This window comes from Salvelinus alpinus, chromosome 12, assembly GCF_045679555.1.
Source record: "Salvelinus alpinus chromosome 12, SLU_Salpinus.1, whole genome shotgun sequence".
NCBI classification, from domain to species: domain Eukaryota; kingdom Metazoa; phylum Chordata; class Actinopteri; order Salmoniformes; family Salmonidae; genus Salvelinus; species Salvelinus alpinus.
In genome coordinates this window covers 45,422,578-45,443,220 of record NC_092097.1, presented here as the reverse complement: position 1 = coordinate 45,443,220, position 20,643 = coordinate 45,422,578, and the positions used below count along the sequence as shown (strand labels likewise).

General features: G+C 41.3%; 1 protein-coding gene across 1 annotated transcript in view; it reads left to right on the top strand.

The window, feature by feature from the left end:
- The window catches only part of LOC139536227 (V-set and transmembrane domain-containing protein 2-like protein), a 45,517-nt gene extending 27,336 nt beyond the window's left edge, over window positions 1-18,181 (top strand). Inside the window, exons 2-4 of the mRNA XM_071336556.1 lie at window positions 13,870-14,036; window positions 16,017-16,058; window positions 16,211-18,181. Coding sequence (XP_071192657.1) covers window positions 13,870-14,036; window positions 16,017-16,058; window positions 16,211-16,525 — 524 coding nt within the window. The 3' untranslated portion in view covers window positions 16,526-18,181. The remainder of the gene's footprint in view (window positions 1-13,869; window positions 14,037-16,016; window positions 16,059-16,210) is intronic.
- Window positions 18,182-20,643: the final 2,462 nt, after the last annotated feature.

Here is a 20,643-nt window from a genome sequence, read left to right as displayed (position 1 = left end):
GAGCTGGGACCACAGTCTCAAAGAAAACCATTAGTAACACACTACGCCGTCATGGATTAAAATCCTGCAGCGCACGCAAGGTCCCCCTGCTCAAGCCAGCGCATGTCCAGGCCCGTCTGAAGTTTGCCAATGACCATCTGGATGATCCAGAGGAGGAATGGGAGAAGGTCATGTGGTCTGATGAGACAAAAATAGAGCTTTTTGCTCTAAACTCCACTCGCCGTGTTTGGAGGAATAGAAGGATGAGTACAACCCCAAGAACACCATCCCAACCGTGAAGCATGGAGGTGGAAACATCATTCTTTGGGGATGCTTTTCTGCAAAGGGGACAGGACGACTGCACCGTATTGAGGGGAGGATGGATGGGGCCATGTATCGCGAGATCTTGGCCAACAACCTCCTTCCCTCAGTAAGAGCATTGAAGATGGGTCGTGGCTGGGTCTTCCAGCATGACAACGACACGAAGCACACAGCCATGGCAACTAAGGAGTGGCTCCGTAAGAAGCATCTCAAGGTCCTGGAGTGGCCTAGCCAGTCTCCAGACCTGAACCCAATAGAAAATCTTTGGAGGGAGCTGAAAGTCCGTATTGCCCAGCGACAGCCCCGAAACCTGAAGGATCTGGAGAAGATCTGTAGGGAGGAGTGGGCCAAAATCCCTGCTGCAGTGTGTGCAAACCTAGTCAAGAACTACAGGAAACGTATGATCTCTGTAATTGCAAACAAAGGTTTCTGTACCAAATATTAAGTTCTGCTTTTCTGATGTATCAAATACTTATGTCATGCAATAAAATGCAAATTAATTACTTAAAAATCATACAATGTGATTTTCTGGATTTTTGTTTTAGATTCAGTCTCTCATAGTTGAAGTGTACCTATGATAAAAATTACAGACCTCTACATGCTTTGTAAGTAGGAAAACCTGCAAAATCGTCAGTGTATCAAATACTTGTTCTCCCCACTGTACACACATATACAGCTGTGTAGTGCAGAAAACCTAAACGTGCACCCAGTGGGGAGGGGCAGGACGGAGTTTGGGAAACCCAGCTCTAGTGTGCCACTGGTAGTGTGAGAGCATCACTGTACACCAAAACAGGAGAGCAGAGCAAGGGGCTGTACACTCAGAGAGAGAGATTAACACACACACATACAGTGGGGCAAAAAAGTATTTAGTCAGCCACCAATTGTGCAAGTTCTCCCACTTAAAAAGATGAGAGAGGCCTGTAATTTTCATCATAGGTACACTTCAACTATGACAGACAAAATGAGAAAATAAAATCCTGAAAGTCACATTGTAGGATTTTTAATGAATTTATTTGCAAATTATGGTGGAAAATAAGTATTTGGTCACCTACAAACAAGCAAGATTTCTAGCTCTCACAGACCTGTAACTTCTTCTTTAAGAGGCTCCTCTGTCCTCCACTCGTTACCTGTATTAATGGCACCTGTTTGAACTTGTTATCAGTATAAAAGACACCTGTCCACAACCTCAAACAGTCACACTCCAAACTCCACTATGACCAAGACCAAAGAGCTGTCAAAGGACACCAGAAACAAAATTGTAGACCTGCACCAGGCTGGGAAGACTGAATCTGCAATAGGTAAGCAGCTTGGTTTGAAGAAATCAACTGTGGGAGCAATTATTAGGAAATGGAAGACATACAAGACCACTGATAATCTCCCTCGATCTGGGGCTCCACGCAAGATCTCACCCCGTGGGGTCAAAATGATCACAAAAAAATTCCAGAACCACACGGGGGGACCTAGTGAATGACCTGCAGAGAGCCGGGACCAAAGTAACAAAGCCTACCATCAGTAACACACTACGCCGCCAGGGACTCAAATCCTGCAGTGCCAGATGTGTCCCCCTGCTTAAGCCAGTACATGTCCAGGCCCGTCTGAAGTTTGCTAGAGAGCATTTGGATGATCCAGAAGAAGATTGGGAGAATGTCATATGGTCAGATGAAACCAAAATAGAACTTTTTGGTAAAAACTCAACTCGTCGTGTTTGGAGAACAAAGAATGCTGAGTTGCATCCAAAGAACACCATACCTACTGTGAAGCATGGGGGTGGAAACATCCTGCTTTGGGGCTGTTTTTCTGCAAAGGGACCAGGACGACTGATCCGTGTAAAGGAAAGAATGAATGGGGCCATGTATCGTGAGATTTTGAGTGAAAACCTCCTTCCATCAGCAAGGGCATTGAAGATGAAACGTGGCTGGGTCTTTCAGCATGACAATGATCCCAAACACACCGCCCGGGCAACGATGGAGTGGCTTCGTAAGAAGCATTTCAAGGTCCTGGAGTGGCCTAGCCAGTCTCTAGATCTCAACCCCATAGAAAATCTTTGGAGGGAGTTGAAAGTCCGTGTTGCCCAGCAACAGCCCCAAAACATCACTGCTCTAGAGGAGATCTGCATGGAGGAATGGGCCAAAATACCAGCAACAGTGTGTGAAAACCTTGTGAAGACTTACAGAAAACGTTTGACCTCTGTCATTGCCAACAAAGGGTATATAACAAAGTATTGAGAAACTTTTGTTATTGACCAAATACTTATTTTCCACCATAATTTGCAAATAAATTCATTAAAAATCCTACAATGTGATTTTCTGGATTTTTTTTCTCATTTTGTCTGTCATAGTTGAAGTGTACCTATGATGAAAATAACAGGCCTCTCTCATCTTTTTAAGTGGGAGAACTTGCACAATTGGTGGCTGACTAAATACTTTTTTGCCCCACTGTATATATATATATATATATATATATACATATATATAGAGGTTGATATATATATATATAGAGAGAGAGAGAGATTGATATATATATAGAGAGGTTGATATACATATAGAGAGAGGTTGATATATATAGAGAGAGGTACAGTTGAAGTCGGAAGTCATTATAACTCGTTTTTCAACCACTCCACACATTTCTTGTTAAACAAACTATCGTTTTGGCAAGTCAGATAGGACATCTACTTTGTGCATGACACAAGTAGTTTTTAAAACAATTGTTTACAGACAGATTATTTCACTTATAATTTCACTGTATCACAATTCCAGTGGGTCAGAAGTTTACATACACTGAGTTGACTGTGCCTTTAAACAGCTTGGAAAATTCCAGAAAATGATGTCATGGCTTTAGAAGCTTTTCATAGGCTAATTTACATTATTTGTGTCAATTGGAGGTGTACGTGTGGATGTATTTCAAGGCCTACCTTCAAACTCAGTGCCTCTTTGCTTGACATCATGGGAAAATCAAAAGAAATCAGCCAAGACCTCAGAAAAAAAATTGGAGACCTCCACAAGTCTGGTTCATCTTTGGGAGCAATTTCCAAACGCCTGAAGGTACCACGTTCAACTGTACAAACAATAGTACGCAAGTATAAACAGCATGGGACCACGGTGCCGCCATACCGCTCAGGAAGGAGACGCGTTCTGTCTCCTAGAGAAGAACGTACTTTGGTGTGAAAAGTGCAGATCAATCCCAGAACAACAGCAAATGACCTTGTGAAGATGCTGGAGGAAACATCTACAAAAGTATCTATATCCACAGTAAAACGTGTCCTATATCGACATAACCTGAAAGGCCGCTCAGCAAGGAAGAAGCCACTGCTCCAAAACCGCTATAAAAAAGCCAGACGTACTTTTTGGAGAAATGTCCTCTGGTCTGATGAAACAAAAATAGAACTGTTTGGCCAAAATGACTATCGTTATGTTTGGAGGAAAAACGGGGAGGCTTGCAAGCCAAAGAACACCATCCCAACTGTGAAGCATGGGGGAGGCAGCATCATTTTGTAGGGGTGCTTTGCTGCAGGAGGGGCTGGTGCACTTCACAAAATAGATGGCAACATGAGGAGGGAAAATTATGTAGATATATTGAAAAAACATCTCAAGACATCAGTCAGGAAGTTAAAGCTTGGTCGCAAATGAGTCTTCCAAATGGACAATGACCCCAAGCATACTTCCAAAGTTGTGGCAAAATGGCTTAAGGACAACAAAGTCAAGCTATTGGAGTGGCCATCACAAAGCCCTGACCTCAATCCTATCGAAAATTTGTTGGCAGAACTGAAAAAGCTTGTGCGAGCAAGGAGGCCTACAAACCTGACTCCGTTACACCAGCTCTGTCAGGAGGAATGGGCCAAAATTCACCCAACTTATTGTGGGAAGCTAGTGGAAGGCTACCCGAAACATTTGACCCAAGTTAAACAATTTAGAGGCAATGCTACCAAATACTAATTTTGTGTTTTTGAACTTCTGACCCACTGGGAATGTGATGAAAGAAATTAAAGCTGAAATAAATAATTCTCTCTACTATTATTCTGACATTTCACATTCTTAAAATAAAGTGGTGATCCTAACACCTAATACAGGGACTTTTTGCTTTAAATGTCAGGAATTGTGAAAAACTGAGTTTAAATGTACAGTATTTGGTTAAGGTGTATGTAAACTTCCGACTTCAACTATGTGTATATATATATATATACACTGCTCAAAAAAATAAAGGGAACACTTAAACAACACAATGTAACTCCAAGTCAATCACACTTCTGTGAAATCAAAATGTCCACTTAGGAAGCAACACTGATTGACAATAAATTTCACATGCTGTTGTGCAAATGGAATAGACAAAAGGTGGAAATTATAGGCAATTACCAAGACACCCCCAAAAAAGGAGTGATTCTGCAGGTGGTGACCACAGACCACTTCTCAGTTCCTATGCTTCCTGGCTGATGTTTTGGTCACTTTTGAATGCTGGCGGTGCTCTCACTCTAGTGGTAGCATGAGACGGAGTCTACAACCCACACAAGTGGCTCAGGTAGTGCAGTTCATCCAGGATGGCACATCAATGCGAGCTGTGGCAAAAAGGTTTGCTGTGTCTGTCAGCGTAGTGTCCAGAGCATGGAGGCGCTACCAGGAGACAGGCCAGTACATCAGGAGACGTGGAGGAGGCCGTAGGAGGGCAACAACTCAGCAGCAGGACCGCTACCTCCGCCTTTGTGCAAGGAGGAGCACTGCCAGAGCCCTGCAAAATGACCTCCAGCAGGCCACAAATGTGTGTGTGTCTGCTCAAACGGTCAGAAACAGACTCCATGAGGGTGGTATGAGGGCCCGACGTCCACAGGTGGGGAGAAAGAACGGTAAGTCGTGGCTAATATATCCAGCCGACAGCTATAGATTGTATTACTTTACTAGTGTATCATGTAGGCTAACGTAACGTTAAATCAATGAGCCTCCACACAATCAGTCAGTGCGGGAATTGCACCCAAGATTGAGCTACAACTGGCTAGGCAGTTGGTAGCCTAAATCCTGCCTGATGTTACTGCTGTTCCTAAAACTATTGACATACGTTAGCCTACTGTAACCACACTTAGAGAGAGAGTGTGTGTGTGTGAGTTAAGGTTGGGCGATTGTGTACAAGCCTACATCACCCGATTGCGCCCCATTGCCATCCTCGATAGTCGATCACTATTGGGGGGGGGGGGGGGGTCTTTCTCATGGCTACCCATGTATTTCCATGTTTATTTGGAAAGTAATAAATATATAGATATTTTTAAAAGCATTCATGATTTGTGTAAATGTAATATACTAACTTTTACTCTTGTTAAAAATATGAAATGCTATTACATTTGGTGAAGAGGACATTATGACATTGTTTAGGACTCAAGACTCAAAGTTTAGGACTTGAGACTTGAGTTGATAGTTGACGGTCTTGACTTGAGACTTGACTCGGACTTGCCTGTCTTGACTCGGGACTTGAGTGCTAAGACTTGAGTGTTACTTGTAACTTGTAAAACAATGACTTGGTCCCAACTCTGGCAAAATACGTTTTTTATTTTATTTATTTATTTAACCTTTATTTAACCAGGTAGGCCAACTGCGACCTGACCAAGATAAAGCAATAGCAGTGTGACACAAACAACAACACATAATTACACATGGAATAAATAAACGTACTGCTAATAACACAATAGAAAAGTAAATATACAGTGTGTACAAATGACGTAGGATTATGGAGGTAAAGCAATAAATAGGCCATAGTGGCAAAATAATTACAATTTAGCAATGAAACACTGGAGTGATAGATGTGCAGAAGATTAATGTGCAAGTAGAGATACTGGGGTGCAAAGAAGCAAAAAATATATATATGGGGATGAGGTAGTTGGATGGTGTATTTACAGATGGGCAATGTACAGGTGCAATGATCTGTAAGCTGCTCTGACAACTGATGCTTAATGTTAGTGAGGGAGATTTTTGCAGTTTGTTCCAGTCATTGGCAGCAGAGAACTGGAAGGAAAGGCGGCCAAAGAGGAATTGGTTTTGGGGGTGACCAGTGAAATATACCTGCTGGAGCGTGTGCTACGGGCAGGTGCTGCTATGGTGACCAGTGAGCTAAGATAAGGTGGGGCTTTACCTAGCAAAGACTTATAGATGACCTGGAGCCAGTGGGTTTGGCGATGAATATGAAGCGAGAGCGTACAGGTCGCAGTGGTGGGTAGTATATGAGGCTTTGGTCACAAAACGGATGGCACTGCGATAGACTGCATCCAATTTGCTGAGTAGAGTGTTGGAGGCAATTTTGTAAACGACATCGCCAAAGTCAAGGATCGGTATGATAGTCAGTTTTACGAGGGTATGTTTGGCAGCATGAGTGAAGGATGCTTTGTTGCGAAATAGGAAGCCGATTCTAGATTTAATTTTGGATTGGAGATGCTTAATGTGAGTCTGGAAGGAGAGTTTACAGTCTAACCAGACACCTAGGTATTTGTAGTTGTCCACATATTCTAAGTCAGAACCGTCCAGAGTAGTGATGCAAGAAGGGCGGGCAGGTGCGGGCAGCGATCGGTTGAAGAGCATGCATTTAGTTTTGCTTGCATTTAAGAGCAGTTGTAGGTCACGGAAGGAGAGTTGTATGACATTGAAGCTCGTCTGGAGGTTAGTTAACACAGTGTCCAAAGAAGGGCCAGAAGTATACAGAATGGTGTCGTCTGCGTAGAGGTGGATCAGAGAATCACCAGCAGCAAGAGCGACCTCATTGCTGTATACAGAGAAAAGAGTCGGCCCGAGAATTGAACCCTGTGGCACCCCCATAGAGACTGCCAGAGGTCCGGACAACGGACAACAGGCCCTCCGATTTGACAAACTGAACTCTGTCTCAGAAGTAGTTGGTTAACCAGGCGAGGCAGTCATTTGAGAAACCAAGACTGTTGAGTCTGCCGATAAGAATGCGGTGATTGACAGAGTCGAATGCCTTGGCCAGGTCGATGAATACGGCTGCACAGTATTGTCTTTTATCGATGGCGGTTATGATATCGTTTAGGACCTTGAGCGTGGCTGAGGTGCACCCATGACCATTTCGGAAACCAGTTTGCATAGCGGAGAAGGTACGGTGGGATTCGAAATGGTCGGTGATCTGTTTGTTAACTTGGCTTTCGAAGACTGTAGGTCATGAGAGAATGTAGGTCATGCAAAATAATGTTATCAGGTATATGCTGAATGATCCCCCTAGTAACCATATAGGGGTAAAGGAGATCTGGGAGGGGGCTTGTAGCCAGGAGGAAAGCATGGCCAGCCGTAGAAAAATGAAAAATTCTCAATTATCGTGGATTTATAGGTGGTGACAGTAAGGGGATCCAAGAGAGAGAACGATGAGGGTCTTTTTAAGAGGAAGACAGCAACGCGTGGGAGTTTTGAAACTGTAGGGAGAGAGGAAGAGAGAGAGAGAAAGAGCAGGATCAAGAAAGGGATACACAGAATGAGAGAGTGAAAGATAGGAAGTGAGAGGGAGGGAGGGGAAATAGAGTGAAAAAGCTTGAGTCTGCAGAATGAGTCTTTTTAGTACGTCTCTTTTGGGCTGTGGGAATTGAAAGTACAGGATCTTATAAGACCATCCTACTGTGGTGCGGAATCCCATATCTAAGCCTCACACAGGGCTCCATGTATAGCGCTGTCCTTGAGATGACCTTGCTTTAGGGTTTTATCTGTTAGGCTATACCGTCAAGGTCCAGTTTTTCAAAATTGATCTGGTCGGATATCGGTAATCGGATAGGATTAAATGCATAGAAATATGTCAATAGAACGGGCGTCCCCATTCAAGTCAATGGTACATCCGTTCTATTCATTATATTTCTATGCATTTAATTCTATCCGATTTCCAAAAATCAGATCAAAACTACATTCATTGCTTTTCTTTCGATGCTCATATGAAAATGATCACGAACCCAAGATGTAGTTTGTTGTTTAAAAATTGGTGTTATACACTGTGTCTGTCCTTTGCTATGATCATTATTGTTAATCTTCTCTTTCGATCAACCACCATCCTTCACCTGTTTATTTATGTTAATGTTTAGCTTCTAGCCAGTTATTGAAATGTCTGTATTGTGTAACAAACGCTCTTGTCAGTAGACTGCCACAATCACTGTTCCTATCTTGGGTTTAGGCTACACATGAATTTGGATGTCCCGCTAAACAACTTTTCAAAAGGAAGGTGCCTGCCTGCACACTGCTCATGATTCAGAAGACGAGAATGATAGTGTCACTCTCTGTTCTGTGCTATACACCCTTTGGAGTATTTCCAGTGTGTGTAGGCACCCCTTATTCATGTGTGAGCAGTTTTCACACAGTTTTATACAGTCGTTGTGTACAATGCCCTCCATAAGTGTTGTTGGGTGTATCTCATCTTTCCCACTCTCCTCGCCCTCTGTCCCTTTCCCTCTCTCTCTCCTCACAAATGAGGCCACTGCCTGGCCGTGAGCAGCGGAGCATCCAGGGCACGACTCGTGGGAGCTCAGTCAGTCAGTCAGTCCTCATCCCCCCTTTCTCTTTCCTTCTTTCTTTAACTCCCTCCCTCCCAGCTGTGTCACAGATCCACAGGCCTGGATGGAATATCAATTACACATTTGGGCTTTTCTCTCTCTCCCGCAGCCTAAAGATTCTAGTCTTTTTGAACAGCAGAGGCTCTCAGAAAGATTATTATTGATGAGAATGAGGATGAGAAATACAGCTGTCCTGATTTACCACCCCTCTAATCACCTTTAAATATACAGTTTGAGTCTGGCATTTTAAAGGGGAAGTGCACCCCAAAATCTGAGTTTGTCTAATGTTTATACACCTATAAGTTAACTCTAGTGGACCATACTGTAGCCAAACTTTCATTCTTATTGCCATGTTATTAGATGGTGCCAAGCCCTCCCATTCATTTGGGGATTAAGGCCTATATATTTTTGTTGTAATATATGTCAAGATCTACCTGTCTGAAACTCCTAACCTGACCACTCACTTACCATGGCCTTCTAATCATCCATAGCTTCCAGTTGCTCATTCAACTTCTCTCCACTCCCCTGCAACTCCTCCCCCGATTGTTGCTGTTTATGACATGGTACTCTCAGTTAACGGACATGATAAAATAAGTGCACCTTAATAAGTGCACGTGGGGTGGAATGTGTGTCCTAAATGTTTTATCAGGTTATGCGATGGCTACACAAAAAGGCGCTATTCAGTAACATCAAACTCTAACATGCAAAGGCATATCAGGGAAGGATACAGTTTACATAGAGGAGAGCCTGAGTAAGGAATTGTGTTTTGTTAGAGATTGGTTCTGACAACAAATTGTTGCTACATTTGGGAAAAACTGAAACGATTTTGTTTGGAACAAAAGGTAGATTGCTTAGGGCTGACAAGATGAAGATAAAGTGTGCAGGCAAGGAGATTGAATCTAAAAGAATTGTAACTTATATTGGTGTGTCCATAGATCAATCCCTTTCTGAAGACCTGATTGCTGCTAAAATTCTTTCTAAAATGGCGAACAAATTTACATTTTTATATCGTAACACTAGATATTTTAACATCACGTTAAGAAACTGCTTGTCTCAACCTTGATTCAGTGTCATGTTGATTATGCCTGCTCTTGATTATGCCTGTGTAAAATACAGCTGGCAAACAAGCATGTCCTAATTGTCTTAATTACGGAACAAAAATTATATGCATAAAAAAATAACCAACATTACAGCTTCATAATACTAGCATCTGTAGTGATCTAATTGCATGGGTAATGCAATTCTTTTGAATGACTAGCACCAATTAGCAAACTTTGATAATGCCAATTAGCAAACAACTTAGCTAACACCAATTAGCAAACTTAATTAACACCAATTAGCTAACTTAGCTAACAGCAGCAGGCTAACAGAATTTCACATTTCAAACTTCACTTCTCTTTCATAAACGCATGAGGGTTTGGTTTGAGGTCAAGGGGAAGATCTCAGTTGCATACTCCTCGAGCCCTCTCTCCTCATCTCCTTCTCAAAAGCCATCGGATGAGAAAGCCAGAGGTCCCGCCCCTCTGACCTTCTCCAATAGGGTTTGAGGATATGTGCAGCAATGTTCCCTCCAAGCTGTGTGCGTGCGCAGATGAAATATCAGCCTGCACAGAGAAGCACCAGATTGAACTTTCTAGTTTTCCTCTTTAGTTAACACTATAAATGTTTCCCTCTACTGTGGGAATTGTGTTTGAATCAACTTTCAATGCAACATACCGAAACAAAAACGAACTATGCAAGAGATTTTCTTGTATGCAGAGCGCATTGGAGTATGATTCTATTGCATTGACAGGCATGACAGGCCCATAATCTACAGAGACCGGTGCGCCATAACCAATCAGAGCTGCAGTATCCCTATATGCAAAAAAACCATTGCCATACATGGATCTGTGCCATTCACTATGAACTGAACAATGTTTATAGCATGAGTGGTCTTGTTTTGAAATCAAAGTGAGAGCTGCATGTAGCCACGTTTGCACATTTGTTCATATTCTTTGCTAGTAAGTGAGTTATTAGTCCAGTTATATATCATTTGTAGTCAACAATTGGGGACTGGTTGCTTCCTACAAGAGCACAACACGTGTTCTTTTTTAGCCATCTTTGAAAAGCAAGTCAGGTAAAGAGCTTATTTTCTGTCTTAAAGGGTCAGTGTTGTATTTTGAGACAGGCTTGAATAAGCTAAGTAGCCAATAGGCAGAGGGTAGCATAATTTGCCTGTTTCTCTGTAATAATTGTATGGGAATACTAATTAATTGTATTTTGTAAAGGGGTTTCTTGCATCAAACACAACATTTTCAGTCACCTCCTTGTCTGAAGGACAAGTGGATTAACAGGTTAATGTCAATCCCTACATGTTTTCTAAAGTCTCATGGAATGTAGGCCTACATCGAACACCACACATTGGCTGCTACTGTGGCGCACTCACACTTGTCTGTTTTATGGTCCCAGACGGACATGGAATTCAGAACACATGCTTTCCTCTCAGGCTTAAAACATTTGGCTTTTGAAGTACAGCAGTGGTTATGTACGTTTTAGCTTACGGACCTTTTACTTTTGTCCTCCTTTTGTGTCCTTTGCAAAATGTTATTTGCTTAGAGCTACTCTGCAAGGTCTGTTTACTGAAAAACAACATTTGTGCAAGAATATAAAGTGAACAAATAGGAGAGACCCACTTATACAGGACAAAGCACTCACTTCCACAATAATTCACCACTGTAAGTACATAGTCATATAAAATCAATATGGCGAGAGAGAGAGAGAGAGAGAGAGACATTTACAGTCTAAAATGTGAGACTCAATGGGGTGTGATGAGTTTACCACCACATGACCTCAGGCTCAACTTCTACACTTTGTAGACCAGGAACTGAATGCATATAGTCTCACCACACATTGTTAACCACTTTCATTAGTACAGTATGATGATAGATCAAATGAAGATAGATCAACATGATGGATGTGGCACAAAATGAACCGGTTGCCCTGCATGGTGTTGCATAGACCAGGGAACTCTTAAGTGCGGCCCTGGAGAGCTACTGGGTGTGCAAGCTTTTGTTTCAGCCCAACGCTAACTCAATTAATTCACCTAATCATGGTCCACATTTGAAACAGGTGTGTTATGTTGGGCTGGAGTAAAAGCCTGCACACCCTGGAGGAGATTTGGAGACCCCTGGAAAATACCTTGAATTGATAGAGGCATGATACAGTGATACTGTGTGTATTGTAACCTGTTGTCATGCATGTACGGTAGGGTTGGTAGGGCAATATGCTATTACACAAATAGGTCAAAGGATGCTATATGACAGGAATAATGTTTCCTTACATGTTCTAACAGAAGGGGTAGCTGTATGACAGTTAGGAAAACAATAGGCTGTCAAGGAGAAGGATTTTGAGATGTAACACTTCGATCATGCTATATCTTTTAGATAAGACACATCTCAAATCAAAGTTTATTTGTCACGTGCGCCGAATACAACAGGTGTAGACCTTACAGTGAAATGCTTACTTACAGGCTCTAACCAATAGTGCAAAACAAGTATTAGGTGAACAATAGGTAAGTAAAGAAATAAAACAACAGTAAAAAGACAGGCTATATACAGTAGCGAGGCTATAAAAGTAGCGAGGCTACATACAGACACCGGTTAGTCAGGCTGATTGAGGTAGTATGTACATGTAGATATGGTTAAAGTGACTATGCATATATGATGAACAGAGAATAGCAGTAGCGTAAAAGAGGGGTTGGCGGGTGGTGGGTGGGACACAATGCAGATAGCCCGGTTAGCCAATGTGCGGGAGCACTGGTTGGTCGGCACAATTGAGGTAGTATGTACATGAATGTATAGTTAAAATGACTATGCATATATGATTAACAGAGAGTAGCAGCAGTGTAAAAAGAGGGGTTGGGGGGGGCACAATGCAAATAGTCCGGGTAGCCATTTGATTACCTGTTCAGGAGTCTTATGGCTTGGGGGTAAAAACTTTTTGTCCTAGACTTGGCACTCTGGTACCGCTTGCCATGCGGTAGTAGAGAGAACAGTCTATGAGTGGGGTGGCTGGGGTCTTTGACAATTTTTAGGAAGTAGTTATGTATTATGATACATTTTGAACTCATGCTTCTCATTACCTGAAGGACAACATCCATAAGAAGCATGATTCAAAAATGTAATTAGATTATCCAGTAAAGTAACATTTGTCTGATACATTTCCAATGTCTATACGAATTAACTAAGACACACAAAACATATCTCCCTTTCTTGAAGACACATCTCCCAACCGCATGCAAAAAAATCCTCCCTAAAATCCCCAAAGTACCCTTCAACTTAATTATCTTCATCCGCCTGTTGTTTCTTGCTGAAGTTTTATCCTCGTAACAGTCGGCAGATGGTGCATCTTAAACAACAGCACATCGCTTAAACAAAATACCATTGACTACTTTATCTTTCATAGACTTGTCTATAAGACTGAAGCTCTCGGTGGAGGAAGTCTCTGTGGTGGTGAAGTTATAAAGGAGGATTAGTCTCTTGAATTAGCAATGTGTTTTTAACAGAACTGGCAAGAGGATTTAGCCTAATAGCTAGATGTGTGAGGATAGATAAGGGATATGGGGGAGTGATGTTTTCGTTTGAGAAATGTCCCAGGCTACTTTGGCCCTCTGAAGGGCCAAATTTGTCTGAGTCAACAGAGCTGGGTCCTATTCATTAGGCACCAAATGGAAGAAAAGGGACTGAAATATGGAGGGACTACCCAGGACTTGTCCAATAAGAAACAATCTTTTTCATTTTCTGTAGCAAAATGTTTGGCAACATTTAACATTCAGAGGCCGTCGCAGGAGAAAGATTTGGATTTTTAACCTTTGATCTATAACCGTTATTTCCAGTGGTACGCCAGCACCTGTTTGTAAACTTTGGGGGTGGGTTTTCTTCACTGGGAAGGAAAGTTACAGATTGTAAAGATGTTCGAGTAGTTTGTTACATTGATTGCTTGATTGGTCGGTCACTTTTTTGAGCCACTTTTCAGGTGCATAAATACTCTTCTCTCTCTTCATTCCCTCTCTCTTCACTCAGCTGTCTTCACGGAGGTTCCTCATGACATCACGACGCAGAGCGGTCAGGACGTGGAGATGGCCTGTTCGTTCCGGGGGGCGGGCCCCTCCTACTCCTTGGAGATCCAGTGGTGGTACATGAAGAACCACAGAGACTGGCCAGAGAAACCCACCTGGACCACCAATCAGGTGAGCCGCTGAGAGAAATGTTATGGTCGCAGGGAGAGTTTTATTTAAGGGAGAGTTTTATTGGCCCGGGGGTGACACCTATGAGTTATTGAATCCGAGTAACTGTCTGTGATTCTGCTCAACATAGAGTAGCAGTGCTTGTGTTTGCTCAGGACTTGATGAGCACAATAAAACAATGTAGACCTACCCACTAAGAGATTAGTAACTGTCAACACTGGTTTGTCTGTTGAAAGGTTACAAATTATGCCCTAAATCCTAACTTGAGATATGTTTGTCGGCATGTGTATAACCTCCTCCCTTACAGGTCAATGCATTATTCACTTGACTTATGTGCTTGTTTCTTAAAAGAGGAGCCCTGTATCTGATTATCATCATCATGCAAAAAACATTCATTAAGCCCACATAGACTTTGTTAACACACTATTACCATACAAAGAGATAATGTACATTACTGTGGACAGATCTGAATTGACTGAATCCACATTAGCCTACAATACAGCAGGCAGAGGAAAACATTAGCTGCAGCCCTTGGCACAGGAAAGAATAGATCATTGCTGATTAGCATTTTTCTAGCACTGTGGGAGCAGGTTGACTTCTCTAACTTAGGGAAACTTAGAGCTCCTGCTGTGGTGCTAGACACTATAATTGTCACTAAGGAAGAAATAGATTTTCCACATCTCTGTTCGATGCATAATGCATACCTATGCCCCAAAATAATTCCTTCCCCTCCCCAACTTTCCCAGATATTTTCTTCACTCGACGCCCCGAAATAGCTAGCTATCAGACACAACAACAACCAAGATATTGGGCTACCCAGTACAACAGGAACCAAGATATTAGGCTACCCAGTGACATAAAAACAACCAAGATATAAGACTACCCAGTGATATAAAAACAACCAAGATATAAGACTACCCAGTGACATAAAAACAACCAAGATATAAGACTACCCAGTGATATAAAAACAACCAAGATATAAGACTACCCAGTGACATAAAAACAACCAAGATATAAGACTACCCAGTGATATAAAAACAACCAAGATATAAGACTACCCAGTGACATAAAAACAACCAAGATATAAGACTACCCAGTGACATAAAAACAACCAAGATATAAGACTACCCAGTGATATAAAAACAACCAAGATATTAGGCTTACCAGTGACATAAAAACAACCAAGATATAAGACTACCCAGTGACATAACAACCAAGATAGTAGGCTACCCAGTAACATAACAACCAAGATAGTAGGCTACCCAGTGACATAACGACCAAGATAGTAGGCTACCCAGTAACATAACAACCAAAATAGTAGGCTACCCAGTGACATAACAACCAAGATAGTAGGCTACCCAGTGACATAACAACCAAGATAGTAGGCTACCCAGTGACATAACAACCAAGATAGTAGGCTACCCAGTAACATAACAACCAAGATATTAGGCTATCCAGTGACATAACAACCAAGATATTAGGCTACCCAGTGACATAACAACCAAGATATTAGGCTACCCAGTGACATAACAACCAAGATAGTAGGCTACCCAGTGACATAACAACCAAGATATTAGGCTACCCAGTGACATAACAACCAAGATATTAGGCTACCCAGTGACATAACAACCAAGATAGTAGGCTACCCAGTGACATAACAACCAATATATTAGGCTACCCAGTGACATAACAACCACGATATTAGACTTCCCAGTGTGGATAGGAAATTGTTTATTTGATCACAGTGCTAAAGGTTTTGAATTGCAGATGTGTGAATACTAAAATATGTACACAGTACGACATACCATTTTCAGGTGGTGGACTGTAACACATTTTCATTTGTTGATGATCTGACGTGTGACATATTTGAAAGGGTCGATATATTTCAAGTGATATTTGATTCTTATCTATACTGATACTGTATGTCACTTGCTAATGTTATTTCAGCCATGTGCCTGACTTCTTTCCATCAATTCCTTATAGGTGGTTCCCATGGAGATGTCTAAAGATGCTGCCAAAATAAGTGTGAGTAGACACATCAGTGTACAGTACTGCACTGGAAACTAAATTGACTGTAAGCTAAACATGATTAACTCATTGTCAACGTACATACTATTGATACCGAGGAAAAGGATTAATATGCTTATGATTTACAAAAACATTATCTTCTGCCACAGGTGGTAAAAGTGGCCGGGAGCAACATCTCCCACAAGCTTCGCCTCTCCAGCATCAAGCGGTCGGACGAGGGCACGTACGAGTGCCGTGTCATTGACTTCAGCGGCAGCGTGGCGCAACACCACCGCGTCCGGGCCTACCTGCAGGTGGAGGCTGAACGAAGCCTGGGCCACATCTCGGCAGACACCCTGCCTCAGGAGCCTCGGCACAGGGGACAGGGGAGCCAGGCGGACCTACACCAAACAGAGGGCCGGGAACTGAAGAGGCGTTCGGCCGATGACAGCACCACGGACTGCACTGAGAGCTGTGTGCTCTAGAGGTTATTGTGTCCAGATGGGAAGAACAGGAGTGCATGTTCCCGATTATCATAAAAAGGATGATTGTTTTAACACCCACAGAGAGGCCTGGACAAAAACAGGACTCTTTCTGCTTAATTTATATGTTCATTTATGAATCGATTTGTTTGGCTTGTTTGTTTGTCTTATATTTCTTTATGATTGTTTGGATTAGGATTGTCAAAGACCACCAGGGTGCATGATCGTACGCTATCTTGGTTCTCAATGTAATGCTATTTCTCGTCGCTTTCGTTAAAGCCCCAGTGCAGTCAAAAACGTGTTTTCCTGTGTTTTATATATATTTCCACACCATGAGGTTTGATTAATACTGTGAAATTGTCAAAATTATGATTATGCCCTTTTAGTGTAATAGCTGTTTGAAAAGATTGACTGAAATTTCTGCCTGTTTCGGTGGGATGGAGTTTGGCCTGCCTCGTGACATCATAATGGACCAATAAGAAAGAGTGTTCCAGACCTCTCTGGCAGATAGTTTTCCCCTCCCCACTCGGACCACTCCCAGACAGTCCTATCAACATTCTTGGTTTAGAAATTGCTCTTTGCTAAGAACCTATTTTTGTTTATTTTTTTACAATTAGATTTGGAAACTATCACAATAAGGTACTTAATTGTTACCCAAAAATGATTTGATATTGAGATAAATATGGCTGTATTTGACCTTTAAATGCTTTGTCCATGATTTCTGACTCTGGGATTGTGATGGGTGAAGATGAGGATATTGTTGGCTGGAGAGGAGATGGAGGTAAGGCCTGTGTCTCAAAAGTCTGAATTTCCTTCCTTCCCTTGTCTCCTTTCCTTCTTAAGCACTGATATGAAATGACTGGAAAGGGACAAGGCAATATAGTAGGAACCAATCCAGATCTTTCCCTATCTGTAGTTGTAAAGGAGAGAAAGACACACCCCATGATAGATTGATTGGATAGGGAGATTTTGCTCTCAGTGATGTATACATTGAAATGCCTCGTTCCTCAGTGGTGTTTTATGGAAATGTATGCCAAAAAAAGCTACAGTATTTACATGCAAACTACACTTTTTATTTAATCAAGGTCTGTGAAAGTACTTTGGAGAGTTGTTTTTTTGGTTTGTACTTACATTTTGCTTTATCGAAAGGGTGTAACTATTTAAACCACTTCTAGAATGTCTAACGGAAATCCAAACATACATGTATGCCTTCATTACTTGGAATAAACGGTATAATATTGTCTTCACAATACACACACACATTTTTCCTATCAACACAACACAATTTATTCAGTGCTAAGTAACCAAATGAATCATATGGCACATAGTGGGTTGGTTTTCTGGACCCAGATTAAGCCTGTGCTGGATGAAAATGCACTTCAATGGAAATTCCCCATTGAGAATGATTTTTAGTCCTGGACTAGGCTTAATATGTGTCAGAGAAACCTCCCCAGAGTATGTTAATCCTTGATTATTTTGTCATTATATTTCCAACTAGTGTTGGGCTTTTTTGTGCAATTATTTCATCAGTAGAGTTCAAATGACAGTTAAGGTATGTTTTTTTCAACTCTTTTCATGTTCGTCTTCTTGACAGTGTTTGTTCTTCAATCTAAATGCTGCTGATATCTATTCTGTTAAATACATTCATTTGATGGGAAACCTTTGGTCTTTAGATTTATTTATTTATTATTGTTTCAGTTAAAGTACTGTTATGTCTGCGTGATCTCCTGTCAGAGTAAAAAAGTAATTCACAGAAATCAAAACATTTGAACTTGATGGTTGATGAAACAGTTGATTCTCAATAGGCGGAGTGCGCTGTTTGAAATGTGCGAAGGAAAGGGAGGTCTTAAATGCACAACAGGACCATGGATGCTTGTATTCTTCTACATCTGCTTTGCTGTGATCACAAATACACCAGCAAACACCTTTTGAAGCATCTGTCAGATATACAGTAGTTGTCATGAATGACATGTAAGGAGAACAGAAGCTTCATTATTGCAGTGTTTTGAGATTTTAGGACAGACTATGTACCACCTGTTAGTATTTCCAAGATAAACGGACAGGTACATATTTAACAAAACCCTGAATAACCCGTGAATAATATATTAACTTTTACGCTTCTCTTGCTTAGCTGCTTAGCTGGTAAATTGTTTGAATTACACATTTGGAGTAGAATGAAGTTGTCGCTATACACTGAAGGACAGACAGTTCTATGTTTTAAAGTGAAATCATTCATTCCATATCATTGGAAGGTGTCGGCGTCGGTTATATACTCTGAACATTTAAAAGGAGAGGGGATGTGGAATGCAGCATCATCAATGTTATGCTGCCATTGTGAAATATTTTAGGAAATATATGGAAAAATCCTGTCATATTTATTAATATATTTATTTTGTCCCTTCAGTTGGTCTATGTTGGTTTGAGGACACAACAACGGAATATGAAGTGTTACACATCCCCCTTTTTCACTCTTCCCATCTTATCCTCTATTTACAGTGAACTACTGCCACACACAGTCCTAACAATGAATTACAATTACCAGTGCTCCTCAGCCTGCTTAATTGCACTTCCTTGTTTAAACAATAGAGGTCCGTGTTACACATCCTATCACCTGCTGACCATATTGACCATAAAAAAACAGAACCCTAACCTGCCATTACACATATCTGAGACTACTTATCCCTTTGAAAAGTAAGTTCCCAGTAACGACTCTGGTGCAGTTTTCAGTGGAGTGATTTTACAATCACGGACCACAGTAACAAAAGGTTGCACCATGAACCATGCAGTCAACTCTCTGTCTTCCTAACTTAGAAAAGTAAGGTTATGGTCATGAGGTTCTGCTGATGCCAAAATATCCACTGTGAAGTTAAAGCATGTGAGGTAATTCCCGCATGGATGTGAGGCAGTTCAAGTCTTTTCAGATGGTTGGAAACATGCTTCATTTCAGCAGAGCTAGTTCACTGTATTGCTCTTAAAGAGGCAATCTGCAGTTACCACATCAATTTAGTTTACTTATAAATTAATGACATGTAGCCATTGATTCTTGAAGAATCATGAGCTTAGTTCAACCATTATACCCCATCAGAACCCAAAATATAAACTTGTTTTATTGCAATGTTTGTAAACAAAGCCAATGTAAAGAAGCACCATATAGCGTCAAAACATGGTTAAAACTATAATTTTAATACCAGGGATGGTCAGTCCTTGCATCAATAGCTCTGTATATGAATTTGAGAGTGGTTATATTTCTCCAGCTCCATCCCTCAGCTTTTTACTGAAACGGAAGGGGAGAATGCCAACTGCTGATTGTCACTTTAAGCGTGTCTGGAAATGCTGTAGGAATTCCAGCCCAGATGAACACGCTGAAGTGATCAATGCATCAACATGACACAACAGCTGCAATGTTGAGAATATGCCAAGGGCAGGTTAGAGTTGTCTGAGGTCATTGGTAAAACTACCTTCAGAATAATAGTATGTTTGTGTTTGCACATTTGCTTTACAACTTATACTTGTACTTGTTTAGCTTGTTTTCAAACAATCAAATTATTTAACAGGAAATCATAAAGTAAGAGAAAAATAATTCAGAATTTCTTGGGGGAGGGGTTTTGTAAATCTGTCACCATCGCTTGGTAGCAGTAGATTTTATGGTATCTGACATTTTATAAATACAACGTAATGTTTTGTCAAAGTTAACAATTAAAATGAACAATCAGTGCATAGAATCTTCCTTGTGGCTAACTTGGCTGTGCACCACAAAATGGAGGTCCACTCGTAAAAACAATAGAGCTGAACCTAACCAGAACCAGACCGTTACATCAACACTTCGATCATGCTATATCTTTTAGATAAGACACACCTCAAATCAAAGTTTATTTGTCACGTGCGCCGAATACAACAGGTGTAGACCTTACAGTGAAATGCTTACTTACTTAATGCTTACTTACTTAAAGTCTAACCAATAGTGCAAAACAAGTATTAGGTGAACAATAGGTAAGTAAAGAAATAAAACAACAGTAAAAAGACAGGCTATATACAGTAGCGAGGCTATAAAAGTAGCGAGGCTACATACAGACACCGGTTAGTCAGGCTGATTGAGGTAGTATGTACATGTAGATATGGTT